At 33.4% G+C, this 21,525-nt stretch overlaps 1 protein-coding gene across 3 annotated transcripts in view; it reads left to right on the plus strand.

Moving 5' to 3' along the window:
• FSTL5 (follistatin like 5) overlaps nt 1–21,525 on the plus strand; it is a 494,012-nt gene that overhangs the window by 32,989 nt on the left and 439,498 nt on the right. For all 3 annotated transcript variants that reach the window (XM_081134469.1, XM_081134467.1, XM_081134468.1), the window contains one exon: nt 8,409–8,550. In XM_081134469.1, the coding sequence (XP_080990595.1) occupies nt 8,425–8,550 (126 nt within the window). In that variant the 5' untranslated portion in view covers nt 8,409–8,424. The remainder of the gene's footprint in view (nt 1–8,408; nt 8,551–21,525) is intronic.

Below are 21,525 nucleotides of genomic sequence, written 5' to 3' on the forward strand. Positions count from 1 at the left end.
CTAATCTTTAGCTAAAATTTTGCAGTGTGCAATAAGTTACACTTATCATGTTTAGGAGAAAGTAATTTTTAAAAACCACAAAAGCTAAGATCAATGTGATTGATTATTTTCAGTTTGCATAATTACTTCCATTTTTTACTTACTTTGAGAAGAACTGTCATTTTTATTACTTTCAGTGTATATTACCATAACTATAGATGTTGTTCCTTAAATTTTTCTTGACTTAGTATTAAAAATAAAAATATAGAGAAAAAAATAAACTTTATTGTTCTGATTAAAATTTTCTTTTTTGAATTTAACATACTAGACCTGTGGTATATCAGCTTTGAGAGATCAGGTGAGTGAAAGAAAATAGAAAAGGAGACTGCAAGAGGATGGCTAAAAATGTGAAAATAAATAATGAAAATGTTGTGATTGAAACTAAAGGGAGGAAAGGTTAAGTAAACGGGTAACTTCTGTCTGAGCCATCTTAATAGATCAGTGGGTAGAAGTTGGGTTACAGTAGGTTGAGAATCCTAATGCAAGTGTTAAGATCAGTTTATGAACTCAGCCACTAGCAAAATCCATATCTTTTGACTTTTAACCTGTTCTTTCTGCTATTGCATGCTGCTGCTCAGCATTAAAAATACTTTTGGTACAGTTTTTAGAAAGACATATTTTCAGTTTATCAACCACAAGAAGAAAAAGTACCTGTTTTGATGTCAGATTTCTGTGAAAATAAACCCAAACTCAGAAATTTAACATGTGAAATAAATTGCATTAAAAAATATGAGAATATTGAAGTCATTTCCTTTTTTGACCTTGTCACACATAAGCCAGGTGAACATACAGTAGAGAAAAGCTAAGTGCAGTGTGCTGAGATATGTCACATGATCTTGGCCATATTAGAACATGATTTTAACCAGTCATTTTGTACCATGTCATAGACCACAGCTTTCAGCAAGGTGGAAGATTGATGGTTCATTATGTATATGTACCAACATATATAATCCAGAGTATTAAGATGAACTTTATTTTAAAATAATTCATATTATTCATTTCAAAGAAAAAACTGACAGCAGTTGATTTAATAAGCTGTATGCAAAGAATTGAATAAAGTTTAATTTTTAATATTGCCTATTGAAGATCATCATAAAAATGGACTTATGTATTTAATTTCAGGCTACACATGATACACCTTTACTATAAAAGTCTGGGGACCTCTTTAAGGAAATTTAATATGAGTCACTGTATGTTTTATTGTTTTTTCTAAGTTTGAGGCACCAGTGCAGACAATTTGAAGTCCAGCCTATGGTAAGTTTATAAAATTTAAAGAAATTCTTTGTTCAAGGCAGCTAGACTAAAGGTTTATTCTGTTTCATAGTTGTCAAAGCTGCTTTAAAAAATATATATACATATATATATCCTGTATTATATATAACTATCTGTATATAACTATAAACATCTATATGATTATATAAGTATATTCATTGCCAAAGTTTTATATATAAATTTATATACATTTACATAAAGTATATGACAATAATATATTTTATATAAATATATAAAACTTCTCTATAAGTACAGTTATTATAAGCACAACTGTAACATCTATAAATAACTTTAACAATAAATATATATAACTATCTTCCCAGTGAAGATCATTGTGATGAAAACAACGTATAAACAAAATTTTTCCAAAAATTGTTCTTAAACAATATGATTCTGTAAAGATGGTGACACTGATCCCTTCCAGTGGACTTTTGAATACTCTAGTGAGCATTAAATATGAAGATTCTGGGGTTCACAAAGATGTAGCTTCTATCCAGTCTTTTAGTCACTAAAGCATCTGCACTTGAATGTTTTTTCTTTCCATAGTGAATGGATTCTAGTCAGGCATTTTGCAGTATTAAATAAAATACTGTACTTGGAATCAGGGCAGCTGTATTCTAGGTCCTCTCCTTTTTTTATTATAGGAACACTTTTTATTCTCACTGGTTCTCATTTTCCTCACCTATAAAAAGAAGGGGTTACACTAGGTCTCGAATATGTTTTCCAGTTCTTTGTGTTCTATATTGTACTTAAATATTTTATTTAAAAATGTTTTCAGTAGAAGAGGTATTACAACTGCAGCATCAATAGTTGTGCAAAGCAAAGATGGCTTTGGAAAACAAATATTTACCACCTAAAATGCTTTCCATAATGTGGAATTTTCATTTGTTAAAAGCAGAGTATATAAACCTTTTAAAATTAAGTAAAATTCATCATGAATATTTTCTCTCAATGCAAACTTAAATTATACATTTTACACTGCAGTCCCTCTAAAATGGCATGAATATATTTTATCTACATTGAGCTTCTTTCAGCTTCAGATTAAGCTGACTATTGAAAGGTATAATTGATTAGAATCTGAACAGTTTTATTCATCTGAATTAAGTACTTAGATGTCATTGAAATGAAAGTTCCTCCTGCTTTAAAACAGTAAAATTAAATTAATGATCATAATTCTCATTATTTAACACATCTAATTCTATTTTTATTCCAGATGTTGAGGGGGGAAAAATGTACTGCATGTTATAATCTTTCAACTTAAAGCATTACTCTTACAAGTTTTGGACACCTTCACAAACCTGAACCAATAACCATATAATTAAGAACTGAACAAACTTCAATGTTTGCTAGTAGCTCCATATAGATTTGAAAGACCCTCCCTCATGCAACCTGGGCATAGAAGTCACATAACTATCACTCTCTCATCATCACTGTATTTGTTTATCATGCATCTTCACTTACCTTCATCTAAAATGAATAAAAGACTCTCTTTTCCAGTAGGATTCAGACTGAAAAATTAGCTGTTTTTGTTTTTGCTTTTTCCCCCCTATGGCTGCTTCTTTACAGGCTGTCTCTTTATTTCTGCCTCGTTATGTGTGTCTTTTTTTGTTAATTTTTCAGTTACGGTTTACATTCAATATTATTGTTTATTAGTTTAAGATGTACAGCATAGTGGTTAGACAGTCATATACTTTACAAAGTGGTCCCCCGGATATTTCAAGTACATAATTATTATAATATTATTGACTATATTCCCTGTGCTGTCCATTATGTGTGTCTTAAAAGTACAGTTATATAACAGGACCACAGGCTAAATTTGATTGGAGTCAGCCATGGGTTCAGATACCAGGTGTGATACTAACCAGCTTTCTAAGCTTGGGCACTTTATGTTGATATGTTTCTCTTTCTTCCTATGTTGGTTCAGTGTAAGTAATAATACTTATAAGAAAATATTTATATAATTAAATACCACAAGGTACTATCCCAGGTATATCTAGTGAGATATATGTGACCTTTTTTTCTTTGCTGTTCTTCCTTATGTTTATACAACATGAAGGCAATGACTCTTAGCTATTGTGTTTTGTTTGGTTCTTTAATTAGAATGAGTATTTAAAGATAGTACGTTGATGGAGAGAATCTACTGTCCATAATGAAATTGGATTATCTGGGGCATATTTTTTCTAAGACAAATATTACATTGGAACTCATCCACAAAGTTCGGGGAGTGGGTGTGAAGGTAGAGTGGGTCAACAGATGGAAATAGCTGCTATAATTGACTTGCCTGGTGGATGTAAGAGAAGTCTCTCTGGTCCTTTCAGTTTCACTTGTGCTAAGGAATTACAAGGTTGTCTGTCCTTGGCAAGGGAGGCTTTTCCAAAGGAACTCCCTATTGAAAGCCCAATTTTGATCCAGGTGTAAACAAAAAGCTTTTTGTTATAACCACAGCTTAATTTCTAGCTTGATTTCACAGTCAGTTTTAATGATTTTTTTCAATTACATAAATAATATTAAGACTCCCTTAATGTATACCTACTATTTCAAATTAATTATAGATCACCATTAATTTATTCATTCATTTATTTATCCAAAAATATTTTTTGAGCTTCTACTGTGTGCTAGGTACTGTTCTAATTCACACAAGTGGTTAACAAAATCTTGTCTTTATGGAGTTAACCTTCTGGTTGGATGCAGATAATAAACAAAACAAACCAGCAAAAACAGAGTAGGTCAGATGATGATAAGAGCTGTGGCTTCCGGTCATTTCATCCCGATGAATATTTCCACCATTCCTTTTTCCAAATTGACCATTTCACTATTTTTATTTTTTCTACCTCCTAGCAGCATTTAATCTTCTATTTCAACTGCAGCTGCCTGAGGGCTTAGTCTTTGGACCTCTCCTCTCTTGAAAAGCCTGTAGTGGTTTTTCAGGATGGAGTGAGAGCTGATGAGGATACTCGGGATGAAACCCTCCGAGTACTTGGCTTCTCTGCAGCATTTGATAATGTCGATGATGTGAGGGATTTGCTTCATCTTGACATTCTTTCTGTTCAAAGACACAAATCCACAGCATCTTTCCACATCTCAAATGCAAGAGTTTATTCCTAAGGCAACACTTTAACTCTCTTAGTTTGTTTTCCCACTTGCTTAGAAGTACGATTCTCGAGAATGTGTAAACAAATAAAAATCTCTCAAATTTGAATCTGCTAAATAATGTCACTACTGTACTCTCAATCCTACTGCCCTAGAAGCACCCCATATGATAAAAAAAAATAGTTTGATTCAGAGAAAAATATTATTTTTGAAGAAGAGAAACCTCTGTCCATCTCCTTGACCATTTTTAAGTCAAACTTCATTAAATCTAACATTAGGCGGATACTTTTTAGATACATCTGCATTTTGTTTTCTCAAAGTTAGTAATGAGGCTGTTTATTAATGTTTCCATATAAATGTTGAGGTTGCAAGGAAAAGTCATAGGGTCATTATTGTGCCATCTGTTGTAGCTGGTTTGTTTTAGTCAGCTGCTTCCTGTGCCCTGACTGAGCTGTCAAGAGTCTGCCAATTAATTATGAAAACCTAACAGGTTGTCAGAGGTTGCGATACTGAGAAAATGAACTCACTAGCTAGTATACCATGGGATTGATCACTGCTGATTTACAGACAATTTCCAGAACACCTTCTGTGGATGAGGAAACTTTTAAAGACATAATAATGACATCTTTGGATTCTGTAGCTGAAGATAACTAAGAAGATGATAATTAGTTTCTGAGCATCTATAAAGAAAAGCTATCTTGTTGTTTAGGTTATGATTTTATACCTATATAATTGGATTCAATTATTTTTCTTAATACTATTTCTATTGAGACACTCTTACAAGGTAGTTATTCACATGAGATACACATAGAAACTAGTCTTTGTCCTTTGTCTTGTCTAACACTACGCTGCTGAGCTCAAATGCTTATCTGTAATAGAAATCAGAGTTCTCCTAAAAAATGTTATCTGACTTTTAGTATTAGTTCCTTTTCACTTTATCTGTCATACCAAGTAAATTACTCCAGTTGTTTGAAAACTTTTGCTGAAATAAGTAAATCATTTATATTATTTTTATTTCTGTATAATTTTTTGTTATTAATAAATTTTAAACTTGAAAATCATAATGCTACGATGAAAAAACTAATCATAGTTCACAAATAAGTTATAAAATAAGTTAATTAAAATAGTACAAGGAGGTTGCATGTACTGCATCAAAGATTTACCCATTGACTTATTTGTATCAATTCTTGGTGAAATTTCCTAAGCAGATATTCCTAACCTATTGCCTTCAGCAGAGGAAATATTTCAGTAGATAGTTGATCTAATGGTCAATGTATGGAAGTTTACTCACCCAAGGTTTAAGAAATTTTTGGTCATTTGTTGTAATTAATTGTTAATTTGCTGTATATTTTAGAGTTGATGAAATATTTATAGCCATATGTGAATATATGTATACCTTGCAAATACAAGGAGTCCCCCAAAATGTATATACATACAAATATGTGTGTGTGTGTGTGTGTGTGTGTGTGTGTGTGTGTAGAAAAAGAGAGAAAGGGAGAGAGAGAGAAGGAAAGAAAAAGAGAAAAGAGGAAGAGAAACCCTTACATGAGCAATATGAGCACTTTCAGTATTCAGATACCTGAGAAAATAACCCTTCACCTGAGCTGGTCCCATTTGCTTTATTCTTAAGCTCTCTCTTGGATTTAAAACATTCCATTCATTTGTCTTATAAACTCATATCTACCTCTGAGCGAAGGATTAGACTATACATCAAAATGACAGCAAAGTGATGGATTACAAATGAAAATATTTATTTTTCTCAGATTAGGTTTCACATGTTTTGTAGCAGTATTCCATTCAGCATTGTCAGAATGCAAGAAAACACAATCCTTCTTTTACCCTTGAATGCAGGATGACATTCATTTATGCATTTATTTATTGAGTGTCTAGTAAGTTCCAGGTGATTTGCTAGACCCACATGATATAAGGTTGAAGAAAAAAATCACCCCATATTCTTGCATTCATGAAGGTTGAACGAGAAGACGGATATATGTATAATCTAGTCAAGAAGGCCAATATTCAAGCAATCATATTAATATTGCATAATTATAAACAGATGCTCTGAAATAAAGGAAAACTGAAATATGATCGTGAGTGACTAAGAACTCTAACTCAGGCTTCATGTTATGGGACAGAATCTTTGAAGGATATACTTGATATGTGAAGGCCTTTGGATGACAAGTGGGAAAGAAAAGGCTGCATTTCAAGGGAAGGAAATATAAAAGTCGATAGTAGGAATGGACAAAATAAGTTCAAAGAACTGAATGAAGGTTAGTGTGGCTGGAGAGCCTGGACTCTGTGGGAGCTTGTAGCCCATGTCAGTAATTTTGTTTTTGCCTTAAAGGTAAATGAGTATATTCTAAAATTACTGACAAGGACAATAAAGTCATTATGTTTGGATTTGTCATAATCACTCGGACTGTTGTGTGGAGAATTGATTAAAGGTTCATGTGCATAACTGTAAGGACAGTAGGGATGTGATTGGGGAGATTAGGAAGAAACAGTACTGAGAGCAAGAGCTAGGGTTGCAGCTGTAGACTTGGCAAGAAACTGATGCTTGAGGGATATATTTTGAAGGTAGAAATAACAGAATTTACTGATGGGTTTAGTATGAAAGGATGTCTTCCTTGTTTCTGCTTGAGTAAACGGATGAATGGAAATCTGGGAAACCATGACTTTACATGGGGGTATATATACTATGAGGTGATGCTTTTGAAACTTAAAGGAGGAGCTGTTAAGTAGGCTGGCTATACCAATCTGGAGACTGGGTAGATGGGAAGCAATACCTGTACTTGAAACTATAGACTATGTTGAAAAAGCCTAGGCTGAATGAATGGAGCAAGATAAGTGGCTAGCAATGAGATTTGATAAAATATAATATTTATCAAATGTAAAGGAGTGGAATTAACTGGCAAAAGAACTGAGGAATTTTCATAAATTCTATAGAAACAGAAGAAAGGGTGTCATAGCCACCAAGTAAAATGACTGTTTCTTGAAAAAAAGAATTATTACTTTGATACTCCCATAGAAACATGATGGAAGTAGACTATGGTCAGACAATGGACAAAATGAAATATACAGCTCTTTACTGACAGGATTAATCAATTGGTTAAATTACTCAAGAAGTCAAATGTACAAATTGGCTCAGGAAGAGAAAGAGGTCCTCTCTTGCCATAATAGGTACAAAGATGTGTTGGTGCAAGTGGAGAAGTGAAATATAGATTGAACTCAAGGCCTAGGTTTGGTTGTAAAAGGACTTAGTGTTTCTATTATAATAAATTTATGCCATTGTACAATTTTCTGGTATATCCGCACACATAGAACATTGAAAAGAGTCATGGGGATTTTTGCTTAAAGCACTTACAAAGCAATTTTCTAGGAGGTTCCTTTTTATTCTTTACTTTTAAATTTATTTTCTTTACTTAAGGAGATGCCCTTTTAGGTACTATTGGAAAAGTGTATTCATAACTTAATATAACCCACCTACATAATTTCTGTTGTACCTCAGTTTAAGTACCTACCAGAGTAAACTCTTTTCTTTACTTCTCATGAATCTTTATCAGTGAATTACAATATCTATAGTTTTATTAAGCATAATTCACCAAACACACTCAAAGAGGAATTCAAGATTTATAAATATGTGGATAATTCTATTCTGTATGGATGCTTAGAAAAATATCCATGGTTTAGTATGTGTGGTGTTTTTTTCTTTAAAAAAATTTTTTTCAATCTGCTTTTAATTTTCTCCTCCATACATTTTTTATTGGCCCCCATCGCCTGCGTATTGAATGTTGTGTAGGGCTGTATGAGTGAAAAGCAAACAGTATTTGTTATGATGAAGAGGGTCATAATTTATATTTGGAGATGCTTACCTATTATGGATTCAGTTGGCAATTGCCAGTAATTTTTTAATTGGTAGAGATTTCTTTGCATTATTTAACAAGTTTTAATACGTTTGTTCAATATATAATGTATTTTCTGATTACTTGTAATATTAATTTTCACAGGTGAAAGTCAATAAGGATGTTTAAGTGCTGGTCAGCTGTTTTGTTTCTTGGATTCATTTTTTTGGAGTCAGAAGGAAGGCCAAGCAAAGAAGCAGGATATGGCCTTAAATCCTATCAACCTCTAATAAGATTGCGACACAAGGTACAGTCACCATTCTGAATTTTTTCATGGCGCCTAGTAATTAGGAACTAAACTATCAGTTGTATGGTTTATTATTCACTCAAGAGCACTTAGTTCAGAATGTAATTTTTACATTATGAAAAATTCACATTTTAAAACATAAAATGGTTGTAATTTTGTAAATTTATAATTTTGAAAATTAAATACTTCTTGACAAAGCATAGAGCTAGCTCCTTTGAAAATATATTATTAAAGTTAATAAGTAGTAATAGTAATGGATTTATAAAAATAAGTAAATGTGTTAAGACTTAACCGGTTTCTATTATTTCCACATTAATTTTGTTTAAAACTTTTAAAACTAAAGCAATAATGTTATATTCTTAAATTTGTTATGAAGATAAACTAAAAAAGATTTCTAAACTATGGGGAAATACATAAGTTGGTAAAGGATCATTAGTTTTTGTAGAAATACAATATTTTAATTACATAAAAATAATTTTTAGCTGTCTAATGTTCAGTAAATACTTCTTTATGTTAAATATATTCAAGTATGAAGTAAATTAACATTTGGGAATAATGTAAAGTAAGTGGATTGTACACACAATAAATTAAGCTAATGCTTTTATTTTAATAACATCATTATTCTATAAATAATACACTTAAATAAATAATAAATCAATTAAAAGTTTATAGTACATTTTGGTTTTTATAGAAAGTAGAAAAAAGACAAAAAGCATGCTAAGTATGAGAGAAAATATATATTTTTAAATGTTTTATACTACTTGTGTTAAACACTTTTGAAATAAACAAATATGTTAATTTTCTCTCTTACATTCAACGCATGCCTTTCTTTGGCACTTACATTATGTATATTTTGCTTAGATTCCTTCATAATATTATAACATTTTAATAAAGTAGCTAACCTTTACTGGGATTTTTATGTGGCAGACACTAGGTTAATATCTTAATTGTGTTATTTTATCTTCTAAACAATCTTATGAAGATGTATTTATTTTCATTTTATAAATGAGAAATCAAAATTCATAGAAATGTTAAGGAATTTTCTGAATACATACATTTATTAAATGTATTAATTGGCTAGGGATAAATGCAAGATAGATTTGATAGTCAGAAAAAAAAAAGAAGAAAATATGTAAAATGTAAAAGTAAAACTTTAATGTCAAATATCACTATGGAAATCCAGTCACATGTAAAAGTAAATATGTTCTTAAAAGTTTTTAGTCTGGGTAAATACAACTGGAGAATTGGCCTTTTTCCACTATTTTTCAGTTATCAGTCATGTCCTCTACCTCATGGACTAATAATCAGTTTTATCCCAGCCCAATACTTAAAAATAATAACTCCTTTGTGAATGCTGCAACATACCCAGTGAATATTTATTCTGTGCCTTGTGTCTGCCCTAAGTTATGCATCTTGAGGTCAAAGTTATGCCATTCTAATCCTTTTATTCCTGTGCCAGAAACACAGTAGATACCGTTTAATCGAATCTCTGAGAATTTTCACACCTAAATTTCTGTTATTTAGAAATAACACATGATTGCTAGTATTTAAAGCCAGAGAGGTAGAGAAATTCATGGTGGTACTTAACTTTGAAACAACTTGGGACAGAAATGAAATTAAGCTATAAAAGGCATTTTGTGAGTAAGTGTGTGTGTGTGACTGTGTGAGGGGGAGTGTGTATATGACAGGTGGAAAAAAGCACCCTGAGTTGTGCAAGCACCTGCAGGAGCCAACTGACACTCTTTAATCACACCCAGCCCTCATCTGACTACTGGGAACTACATTTTTCCCCCCAAGACTTTGAAAATTAATCTCATTATAGCTTTTATTTTTACTTTGTATCAGTCATTATTTGGATTCCAGAAATACCTGGTCATTTTCCCCCCACTGATTCTCATTCCAATTAAGTTTATATGCAACTTGATTGCTAAGATTTTCCCAAATCATAATTGAACATGGAACAACCATAAGTATTCCCTATCTCCCCTTTTTATTTTCATCAATAGAAGTCATCACCATTCCTCAAGATATATATTTCACTTATTTATTGGTCTGTTGGATGTTTCCTTCCATTAGGATGTAAGCTACTATTCATCTTGCTATACCCCAGCACTTAGAACAATGTTTGGCAGATGGTAAACACTAAACAAATATATCTGAAATGAATGACCTTATCTGCTGACTAGAATGAGACTGAAATCAAGATGATATATGTATTTGTTTTATAAAGCAAATTACATATAATAGCATTATATAGTTAATTATAATTAATTCATATGTACTTATATCATTAATTAAAATTAATAAATTAGATATAATTTTCCTTTGAATCATTTTATAAGAGTCAAATTAATGGAGAAATACTTAAAAAATTTAAATTATTTTAATAGTGTTACATAAATTATTTCCTCTTATTTATTTTTTCAGCTACATAGTTTTATTTAAATTGCAAAAAATTATAAATTTCTACATGTCTGTCAGACTGAGGGAATGCATAAGAGATTTTCTATTTAGATTAGTTTCCACTAATATTCAGTATTAGTTATTGACTAGAAAACTAAAACATGAATAATCAATACAATCAATCTCCAATTCTGATTAGCCATTTTTCATATTTTCCCCAGAGAACTTTTAGTACTTTGAATCTGAACAAATAAATGTATAGAACATCATTTTTACCAAATATTTGTGTGTCAACTACATAATGGATCCCCTCTTGGGAACAAAAAATGAAATGTTAGACTTCTGAGATTACATAGTGATATTGTAGATCTAAATAGAAATGTATATATTTACAAGGCAAATATATGTACACATAAATGTGATTGAAAATATATTTGTGTCTTGAGATGAGCACAAGTAACATATAAATTCATTATTCTAATTATAGAAATCTTAATTATAGTCCACAGTATGTGTCTGAGAGAGCTAATCTTGTATTTCATACAATGTGTTTATCCAACAAGCATTTATAGAATATCAGATGCAGAAATTCATTAGCACTCTAGAATTGTGAAATATAGTTACCAAATTCAAAGCCTCAAAGTGGTTATCTTATTTATTATTATTTTAAAATAAATAGTGCATATATTGTGTTATATACTTTCATGTACAATAATTGTTGAAACTTAATCTTACAATAACCTGGGATGCAGGGAATATTATTTCTGTGCATCCAAATGATATCATTAAAACCCAGAGAGATAAAGTAACTTTCCCAAAGACAAGAGAGGGAAGGAGACAGAATCAATGAGATCAGTAAGAGGCAGATAAAAGCAAAGGTAGGCCAGAGATGGGGAAAAGGAACCAGGAAAAAATAAATATGTTGATGAAGTTAAACATCACACTGCCTCAAGGAAAAACATCTAATGTTCTTTCAGATTGTTCCTTCTGCCCCTGCATAAGCACAACCACAGTATTCCCATACCCATTTATTAGCCAGACTGCCATGAGTATCTTCTCCTGAATGTTACTGTAGCCTTGGCTTAGGGCCAACTTCCCAATGAAGATTCTCTAGGAAGCATAGTGACCACCCTAACTGCTGGTCTCATTGTCATGTACATGGATAATAAACCGCCTGAAGTCTCCCAAATTTTGAACCACCAGTAGAATTGGTATTCGCAGAGCGGCCTTTAAAGAACTTAGTATCATCAGGCATTCAGTGTATATTAAATGTGCTGTTAGGTTCATTGTATACATTTGGTCATTTAATTTTGAGTATTCCTGTGTGGTAAGTGGTTTTATTACTGTTTTATAAATGAGGAAATTGGGGTTCACAAATGTTTAGTAATCATTTCATTTCACATACTGAGCAAGTTAGGAGGCAGAATTTAGGATTTAATACACAGAATATAAAACTTAACACATTACCCAATGAGTACTTTTGGTAGTAAGTTGACCTATGTGCCATATATTTCCTGTTCTCCCCTCATTCTGATCACATGGTAATAAGGCAGAATTTTATTTCTTGGTCGCTTTGTGGTTGGATGAGACCATGTGTCTAGTTCTGGCCAATAAGTACTGAGGCCCACCATGCAGTGCATCTGGGCTGAACATTTGATCAGCATTGTAAAACCTCCTTGAACTCTCTTTTGCCTCTAGCACAACAAGCAACATCCGATCAACGTAGTTGCTGCTTAACTATCCCAAATGTCTAAATAACTAGGATGAATCAAACATGTGGGCAATTAGTGATTCTCTTGAAATGTGAAAAGAGGGGGAAAAAACTGTTTTAAACCACTGAGATTTGGGAATTGTTTGTTATCTCAACATAACCATAGTCTAGCCTCACCAGTAAAGACAGAACTAGAATTTAAATTCATATCACCTGACCATAAATCCTGGGCTCCATTGTCTGGACCATCTTGACTTTCTGTTTCATTTCTACTCTGGGATTTTCTTACTCTTTTTCCCTCTATTGTTTATTTCTTCTGTTTTTTTCTTGGGTCATAGTTTCCCATCCCAATTTAATTTCCTATTGTATTTATAACCCTGTAATATGTGTGTATTAATATTTCAGCTTATCACCATATACCTCCATTGACTGATTGTGAGCCCTGCCAGGGCTGGTACTATCTCTTACATCCCTTTTCTTACCTGCAGTACTGATCACATTGCTGCTTTGCTTGCTGAAGATGAACATCAAAGTTAAGCTTGAGGGAAAAATCTTAGGACAGTAGGAGTGCTCTTTGAGAATACCTATTGGGACCACTTAAAGACCTTAAAATGTTGACATCTTTATGTTGCTGGAGAATACTATGTCCAGCTTTACAATGCAGAGCGACTTCTGGAAACAAAAATTGCCTTACGATTCTTTTACTACCTAAATCAAATTGTTTATCTGTGAGAACAGTTACTGTGCAAATGGGCCCAAGAGTTTGCATAGTTTAATAAGTCCAGAGAGTGTCACTATGCGCCATAGTACAGGGCAACTCAAATAAGTTATTTGTGGAAGGTGATTTTTACTTTTAGTATTAAAAAATGATAGATGTGGATTGGTGAAGAGTGGCAGGAGACAACTCTGGGGAAGGAAAGCAACATTAAACGACTCATCAAAACCGTGACTGCTTAGAGGCTGAGAACCTTCAGGCAAACCCAGGAGCATTTTTTCCTGACTGAGGAAAATTTGTGCCATTCCATCTGAAATATCTGACTGCTTGAAGCATGCTCCAGGGAAGGCCCTTTAAAACAGTCATATATTTTTCAGAGGTCAGGAAGCAATTCAGACCATTGTTTGAAACTGAGAGCAAAAATAGAGAGGGTAAACGGTGAAAAAAATCAATTAATTAAATATTAAGGAATGTACTTATTATTACACATTGATATAGTTATTCTGTATATATCATAATGGCTGAATATTATTAATAAATCTCAAATGCTTTTCTAATGAAGTAAATTACGTTTAAAAAGTAGGAATATTTTTGAAATTCTTTTTCCGAGGAATGTAATCCAAGTATTAACTGATCCCATACTGTCCCCATTTTGAGATTGTGCAAGAACTATTGAAGAATAATTTAGAAATTGGAGTATGAGGTTAATAAAATCAAAGAGCACCTAATAGTTCTGGATTCTTTATAACTAGGAGTAATGAACCTAAGAAATTTCATTAGTTTTCGCAAAAATACTTCCTTACTCCTTTAAGAGTCCTAGGCAAAAATCAAAACATGAAGATGTTTGTTAAACTATTTTTTAAAAAAATATGTCTTTATTGATTTCAGAAAAAGGAAGGGAGAAGGAGAGAGAGAGAGAGAGATAGAAACATCAATGACGAGTCGTTGATCTGCTGCCTCCTGCACAACCCCTACCGGGGATCAAGCCTGCACCTCGGGCATGTGCCCTGACAGGGAGTTGAACCTCAATTTCCTGGGTCATAGGTCGATGCTAAACCTCTGAGCCATGCCAGCTAGGCTGTTAAACTATTTTTATTAGAAATGCCCTGCACTTAGGTTATCCATGGAGTAGATGCTTTCTTAACATTATAATTCTCAACCTAAATGCCTAAAGGGACTCTCTATATTATAACAATGATTTTGTTGACAAGAGGTTATTCTGAGCTTCTCTGCTTCCTTTTCATCTTCCAAAAACTAGTAGAATAGAGAAATCTGTGAGTAAACTTTGTTTCAGTGAGTGACTGAATATTGTTAAGAAGATTGCAAATGGTTTGAGATATTTTCCTCTTTGTAAGTTAGTATATTAGCCTGCCATACATAGTTTCATGAATGGTGACAGAAGGTACAAGACTCCTGGGTCAGAGATAAAGGATGGTTTATTGCTCATAGCAATAGCATTAGCCAGAATTTAAGCTAGTTCCTGGAGCCCAGTTCCACAGGGCAATGTAAAGAGGGCCAGATAATACCAGCACATAGCAGGGAGTGTGTTACAAGAGAAAACCTGTGAGTTGAAGGATGCCAGTTCTATTGTATGGACCATAAGCATGCCTGTTCTTTGCATCAGAGGAAAACATTTTCTTTGTCATACTGGATAGTAAGTAGTCCTGCCCTTTGCTCTGAATGAAGATACAATCTCTGTTTTCTGAGGCTGTAAATGCACTTGCCCTAACTCCAGAGGGAGTCATTATTTTTATGTTCCAGTGCTGTTTGCTATACAAACATTTTTGAACAGACAGTCCAGAGTAAATTGCAGTCAGTGTCTCTGCTCATGAGATATGGAAACACAAGGGACCCATGGAAGGTTGTCTCCCAATACACATTGAGAGTATCACCGTTAACAGGGGTCAGAATTGCCATTAAGTAAATCTGTCAAAAGCCAAAACTAAATGCTGTGTGGGTTTCAAGTTGATTTGATGATGATAGCTTCCACCTACCTTTTCCCAAATCCTTTCAAGAACTTTAAGAAGAAAAAAATGTTTTCTTGACCTTTGAACAAACTGCTTGCATGTTTATTCCTTCAAAGCAGGCTATACTTGCTAATCTGGATAAAATTAGCATGCAGAATACTGAATTACTTTGATTAACAAAAATAAGTCATTAAAGGCATATGTCTGACTTCTAAAGTTGTCAATTTAAGGATCTACTACAGAAAACCGTTTGTCCCTTTGAGAATGAATCTCAAAACAGTACTGTTACTGCAGATATGTAGGATGCTTTACAAAAAGGATGCTCCTGTACACCATTTTGGCCCTACTTTAAAATACTTTCATTAAAGCTTTAAATGTAGCTATAACCTGGAAAAATAGGACTGCTTTCTAGAGAAGATTTGAAGTTTTGAAATGTTAAAAGTGTGATGCATTAACATTCTATTTACATCTACTTTTAAAAATATGACAAAGTAGTCAGATAAAGTCAAAATTCATTTAGTACATTAGTGTCAGATTCAGGAAAACTCTAGCTATGTCCCAGCCTTGGGATGTTTCCACCACCCAAGTATGGCTTTTTAAGTGACCTGAGTCATGGAGCTTCCTCATATCCAATTCAATATTTAAAAACAAAGTAAGTTATCTTGATAGTTGAAAAATATATGGCTTTTTTTCTGTTTCCCTGAAGAGTCATTGATTCTGTTACTGATTTAGAAGCACCAGAATATTAACACCTAGATGCAAACAGTTGTTTCTTTACTGTTCATTTTCTTTTGACTGACTTCCAAAGAAAGACTTCTTGTTTTCAAGTATAGTTGTATTTTCTCACCATGTCTCTAGGAAGGATAGTTTGCTAAAAAAACAAACACTATTAATTCATCCAAATCTACATTAATTAAGGGCATTAAGCTAACTCCTATTTAAAACATAAAAGTGTGCTTGTTTTTAACAGGGAATTAAGTAAAAATACATTTATCTAATCATTAATATTAATGCATTGGCAAACTAGCATTTGCATTCACTACGTCAATGTGTAAATGAATTATGTTGTCCTGTACATCGTTTATTATTAAAATTCTATTGTGAATTCAATTAGCAAAGCTTTGTATTATAAATGAAAGAACTATCCTGATTTATGAGCTTGACATTTAGCATGTTAAGAGATAAAAACCTTATAGTATATAAACTACAGTTGAAAAGAGTGGTATTATTTTTAACTAATATAACTCACTGCTTATTTCTGGCATCAGTTCCCCTGTATATGAAGTGAGAGTTAGTGTTTTTAGAGCTTTAAGATAGTAGAAAATATTCAATTGATTTTTTAAAAAATATAATACAGATGGAAAAACTGAGAACCCAGAAAGAAACTGAAGGCAGAGTTCTTTGGTGAACGTCACACTGCTAGTTGCTGCCCAGCTAAGATTTGATTTCCTGTCTTCCAGAACAGTTCTGTTTTCCTTTTTCACACTGCCCCGTAAATTAACACCTCTCTTTTTTATTTAATTTTATTTATATTTTTTCTTCATCTGAGGATATTTTTTCCATTGTTTTTCAGAGAGAGTGGAACGGAGGGAGAGAGAGAGAGAAACATCAATGTCAGAGAGACACACGGCTCTGGGGGCTGAGCCTGCAACAGAGGTACCTGCCCTTGGCCAGAATCAAACCCAGGGCCCTTCAGACTGTGGGCTGAAGCTCTAACCACTGAGCCAAACCGGCTAGGGCAACAACTCTCTTTAAATTCAGTTTTTATCAACAAAAAAGTACATTGAGTTGTTATTTCAACAAGTACTTTTTAAGTACCTACCACCTACAAGGTACTGAGCTAAATAATTCAAATCAAGTTCTTCAATACACATGTTGACTTGCCTGTGATTATTAGTGAAGCAGACATCTCAAGTGAATTGATTGGAAACACTGTTCAAGACCTTATTTAAATATGCAACCAGGGATGATGCTTCAGGGACAGCCAGTGCAAAGTTTGCTTTACAGGGCCTAGGTGACAGGAAAATAAATGGGGTGACTAAGTCTATTTGCTAGACTAGGCTCTAGAAAACCGTGCTTAGTTACAGCATTGAACTAGCCCACCAGGCTGTCTGAGGGTGATTACAGATTTATCAGTGATGTGGGCTGTCAATCACTATCCAATGACTGGAAACTTCCAACAAAAAATGCCTCATCAAACATGCTGTTAGAAGTTTGCTTACGTGTGCTATCAGAAATGCTGGCAATGTGGTTTTCTTTCCTCCTGAGGTAGAGGCCTCTTTTCTCTTTCTCAGTTTTTGAATAGACTATTTTTTTTTAGTACAGTTTTAGGTTCACAGCAAAATTAAACCAAGAGTACAGAGAGTTCCCATAGACCTCCCTCCTGGCACTACATCTATGCGGCTTCCCCCGCTATCAACATCCAGCACTCGAGTCGTACATTTGTTACATTCATGAGCCAACATCATTATCACCCAAAACCCATCATTGACCTTACGGGTTCACTCTTGATGTCATGCATTTTTTGGTTTTGCTAAATGCATAGTGACCTGTATCCACCATTGCAGTATCACACAAAATAATTTCCCTTTCCCAAACAACCTCTTTGCTCCGCCTATTCATTCCTCCCTCACTCATAGCCATCCCAATAACTGGTCTTTGTATTGTCCCCATAGTTTTTCCTCTTCCAAAATGTCATATAGGTGGAATCACACAATATATAGCATTTTCAGATGGGCTCCTTTTTAATAGTAATATGCATTTAACTTTCTCCAAATATTTTCATGACTTGATAGCTCATTTCTTATTAGCGCAAATAATACCCCTTGTCTGGATGTACCACAGTTTATTTATCCATTTACCTACTAAGAGACATCTTTGTTGCTTGGGTTTGATAATTATAAATAAAGTTGCTACAAACATCTGTGTGCAAGTTCCTATGTGGACATAAGTTTTCAACTCACTTGGGTAAATACCAAAAGAGTACGATTGCTGAATCATATGGTAAGAATATGTTTAGTGTTGTAAGAAACTGCTAAATATCTTCCAAAGTGTCTGTACCACTTTGCATTTCCAGCAACAAAGAATAAGATTTCCTATTGCTCCACATTCTTGTCAGCATTTGCTGGTGTCATTTTGGGGGTTTTTGGCAATTCTAATAAATATCTTCTGGTATCTCATTGTGGTTTTAATTTCCAATTAACTGAATATATATGATGTTTAACATATTTTCATATACTTATTTGCTATCTGTGTATCTTTTTTTAAATTTAATTTTGTTGTTGAAAGTATTACAGATGTCTCCCTTTTATCCCCCATTGATCCCCTCCACCCTGCATCCACTGGCACCCCCAAGCCCTCCCCATGTATATCTTCTTTGGTGTAGATGTCAATTCAGGTCTTTTGCCCATTTTATAACTGGGTTGTTAATTTTCTTATTGTTGAGTTTATGAATCTATCATATATTTTAAATAACATTCATTTCTCAGATGTGTCTTTTGCAAGTATTTTTTTCCTGACTGTGTCTTATTTTTTTGTTCTCTTGACATAGTCTTTTGCAGAGCAGACGTTTTTAATTTTAGTGAAGTTCAGTTTACCAAGTTTTTTTTCCACGGATTGTGCTTTTGGTATTGTATTTTTTTAAAATATATCTTTATTGATTTCAGAGAGAGGAAAGGAGAGGGAGAGAGGTAGATAGAAACATCAATGATGAGAGTCATTGATCTGCTGCAGCCCACAACATGAGCATATGCCCTGACCGGGAATCGAACCCCGATCGCCTGGATCCTAGGTCAACGCTCAACTGCTGAGCCACGCCCGGCCGGGCTGGTGTTGTATTTTAAAAGTCATTGCCTTACTCAAGGTCATCTCTGTTTTTTCCCATATTATGCCCAATGAGTTTTATAGTTTTGAGTTAACTTTTTCAAAAAGGTTTAGAGTCTGTGTCTATATTCATTTTATTACATGTGGAAGTCCAGTTGTTCTGGCATCATTTGTTGAAAAGGCTATTTTTGCTCTGTTGTATTTCCTATGCTCTTTCGCCAAAGATCAGTTGGTTATATTTATATGGGTATGCTCTGGGCTCTTACTCCATTCCATTGATCTGTTTGTCTGTTTTTTCACCAATACCACACTCTCTTGATTACTATAGTTTAAGTCTTAAGTGGAATGGTGTCAGTCCTCTAACCTTGTTCTTCTCCTTCAATATCGTGTTGGCTATTCCGGGATTTTTTTCTTCTCCAAATAAACTTTAGAATTAGTTTGGCAATATTCTCAAAATAACATGCTGGGAGTTTGGTTTGGATTTCACTGAATCTATAGATCAAGTAAGAAAGAACTCATGAGTCTTCCTCTTCATGAACTTGAGATATCTCTCTTTTTATTTAGTTCTTGGATTTTTTTCATCAGAGATTTATAGTTTTCCTCATATACATATTCTGCATATTTGGGGGTGCTACTGAAAATAGTATTGTCTTCTGAGTTTCAAATTCAACTTGCTCGTTGCTTATATAAAGGAAATTTGATTTACTTCTGTGTATTAACCTGTATCTTGCAAACTTGCTGTAAATTACTTATTAGTTCCAGGAGTTATTATGTCAGATCTCTCAAATCTTCTACATAGTTAATCATATCACCTGCAAGCAAAGACAGTTTTATTTAGTTCTGTCCAATTTGTATATGTATTAATTTATTGTATTGTATTATTGCACTAGTTAAGTCTTCTAATACTGTGTTGAGCAGGAGTGGTGAGAGAGGATATCTTTGCCTTATTTCTGATCTTTGCACTAAAGCTTCTAGTTCTTTACCCTTAAGTGTAATGTCAGCTGTAGGTTTTTTGTTTTGTTTATTTTATATGTTCTTTATCAAGTTGAAAACTTCTTTATTTCCAGTTTCGGGAGAGTTTTTATCATGAATAGGTGTTGAATTTTGTCAAATACTTTTTTTGCATCTCTTGATATGATTGTGTGATTGTTCTTCCTTAGCCGGCTTATGTGATGGATTACATTCATTAATATTTTAATGTTGAATTCATTTGCATACCTGGCATAAATCCCACTTGTTCATAGTGCATAATTCTTTTTATACATTGTTGAATTCCATTCGCTAATATTTTATTGAGGATTTTTGCATCCATATTCATATGACATATTGGTCTTTAGTTTTCTTGTAATGTCTTTGTCTGGTTTTGGAATTAGGGTAATGTTGGCCTCAGAATGAGTTGGGAAGTATTTCTTCTGCTTCTATCTTCTGGACTAGATTATAGAGAACTGGTATAATTTCTTCCACAAATGTGTGGTATAATTTACCAGTAAACCCATCAGGGTGGGCCTGGCACTTTCTGTTTTAATTATTGATTCAATTGTCTGTTTCTTTTTTGTCAAATCCCTATTTCTATTTACTGATCTTATTTTTTTTCATTTTAAAGTATATTATAGACATTAAACTCTCTTTCTTAAATACTTTGGTATATATCAATAATTAGAATTAAATATATATTTAGATTTTTAATTTTGATATACATTTTACATACAATGGAACACACAGATCTGTCTTATTTTCTGAATTTTGAAAAATGTGAAAACTTGCATAACAGACATCTAACTATAGATGTATCAATTTATAGAATGTCATCATCCCCCCAAAATTTTCCCTCATGTCTCTCCTCTATCAGTCTCTTCCCCTATTCCCTCTGAGGCCACAAATGTTCTCATATTTTGCACCCTAGTACAGTTGTCTGTCCTAAAATTTCATGTAAATAGAATCATAGCGTGTGTGCAGATTTGTGCAATACTTCTTTCTCTAATAATAATGGTATTGAGATTCACCTATTTTTTCTCTTTTTATTGAATTTATCGGGGTGACACTGGTTAACAAAAGTATAGAGATTCCAGGTGCACAACTCAACAACACATTGTCTGTACTCTGTTTTGTATGTTCACCACCCCAAGTCAAGTCTCCTTCCATCACCATTTATCCCCTCTATACCTTCCCCCACCTCCCCACATGCCTCCCCCCCACCAATCACCACACTGTTTCAATGTCCGTGAGTTTTTTCTCTCTTTTTTCTCACAATCCTCCCTTCCCCCAGCCTTCCAGTGACCCACCTAACAGTTGTCAGACTGCTCTCTATGAGTCTGTCCCTATTATCCCTATTGCTTGTTAGTTCATTTGTTATTGTG

The sequence above is a fragment of the Miniopterus schreibersii genome, assembly GCF_964146895.1.
Source record: "Miniopterus schreibersii genome assembly, chromosome: 4".
NCBI lineage: Eukaryota > Metazoa > Chordata > Mammalia > Chiroptera > Miniopteridae > Miniopterus > Miniopterus schreibersii.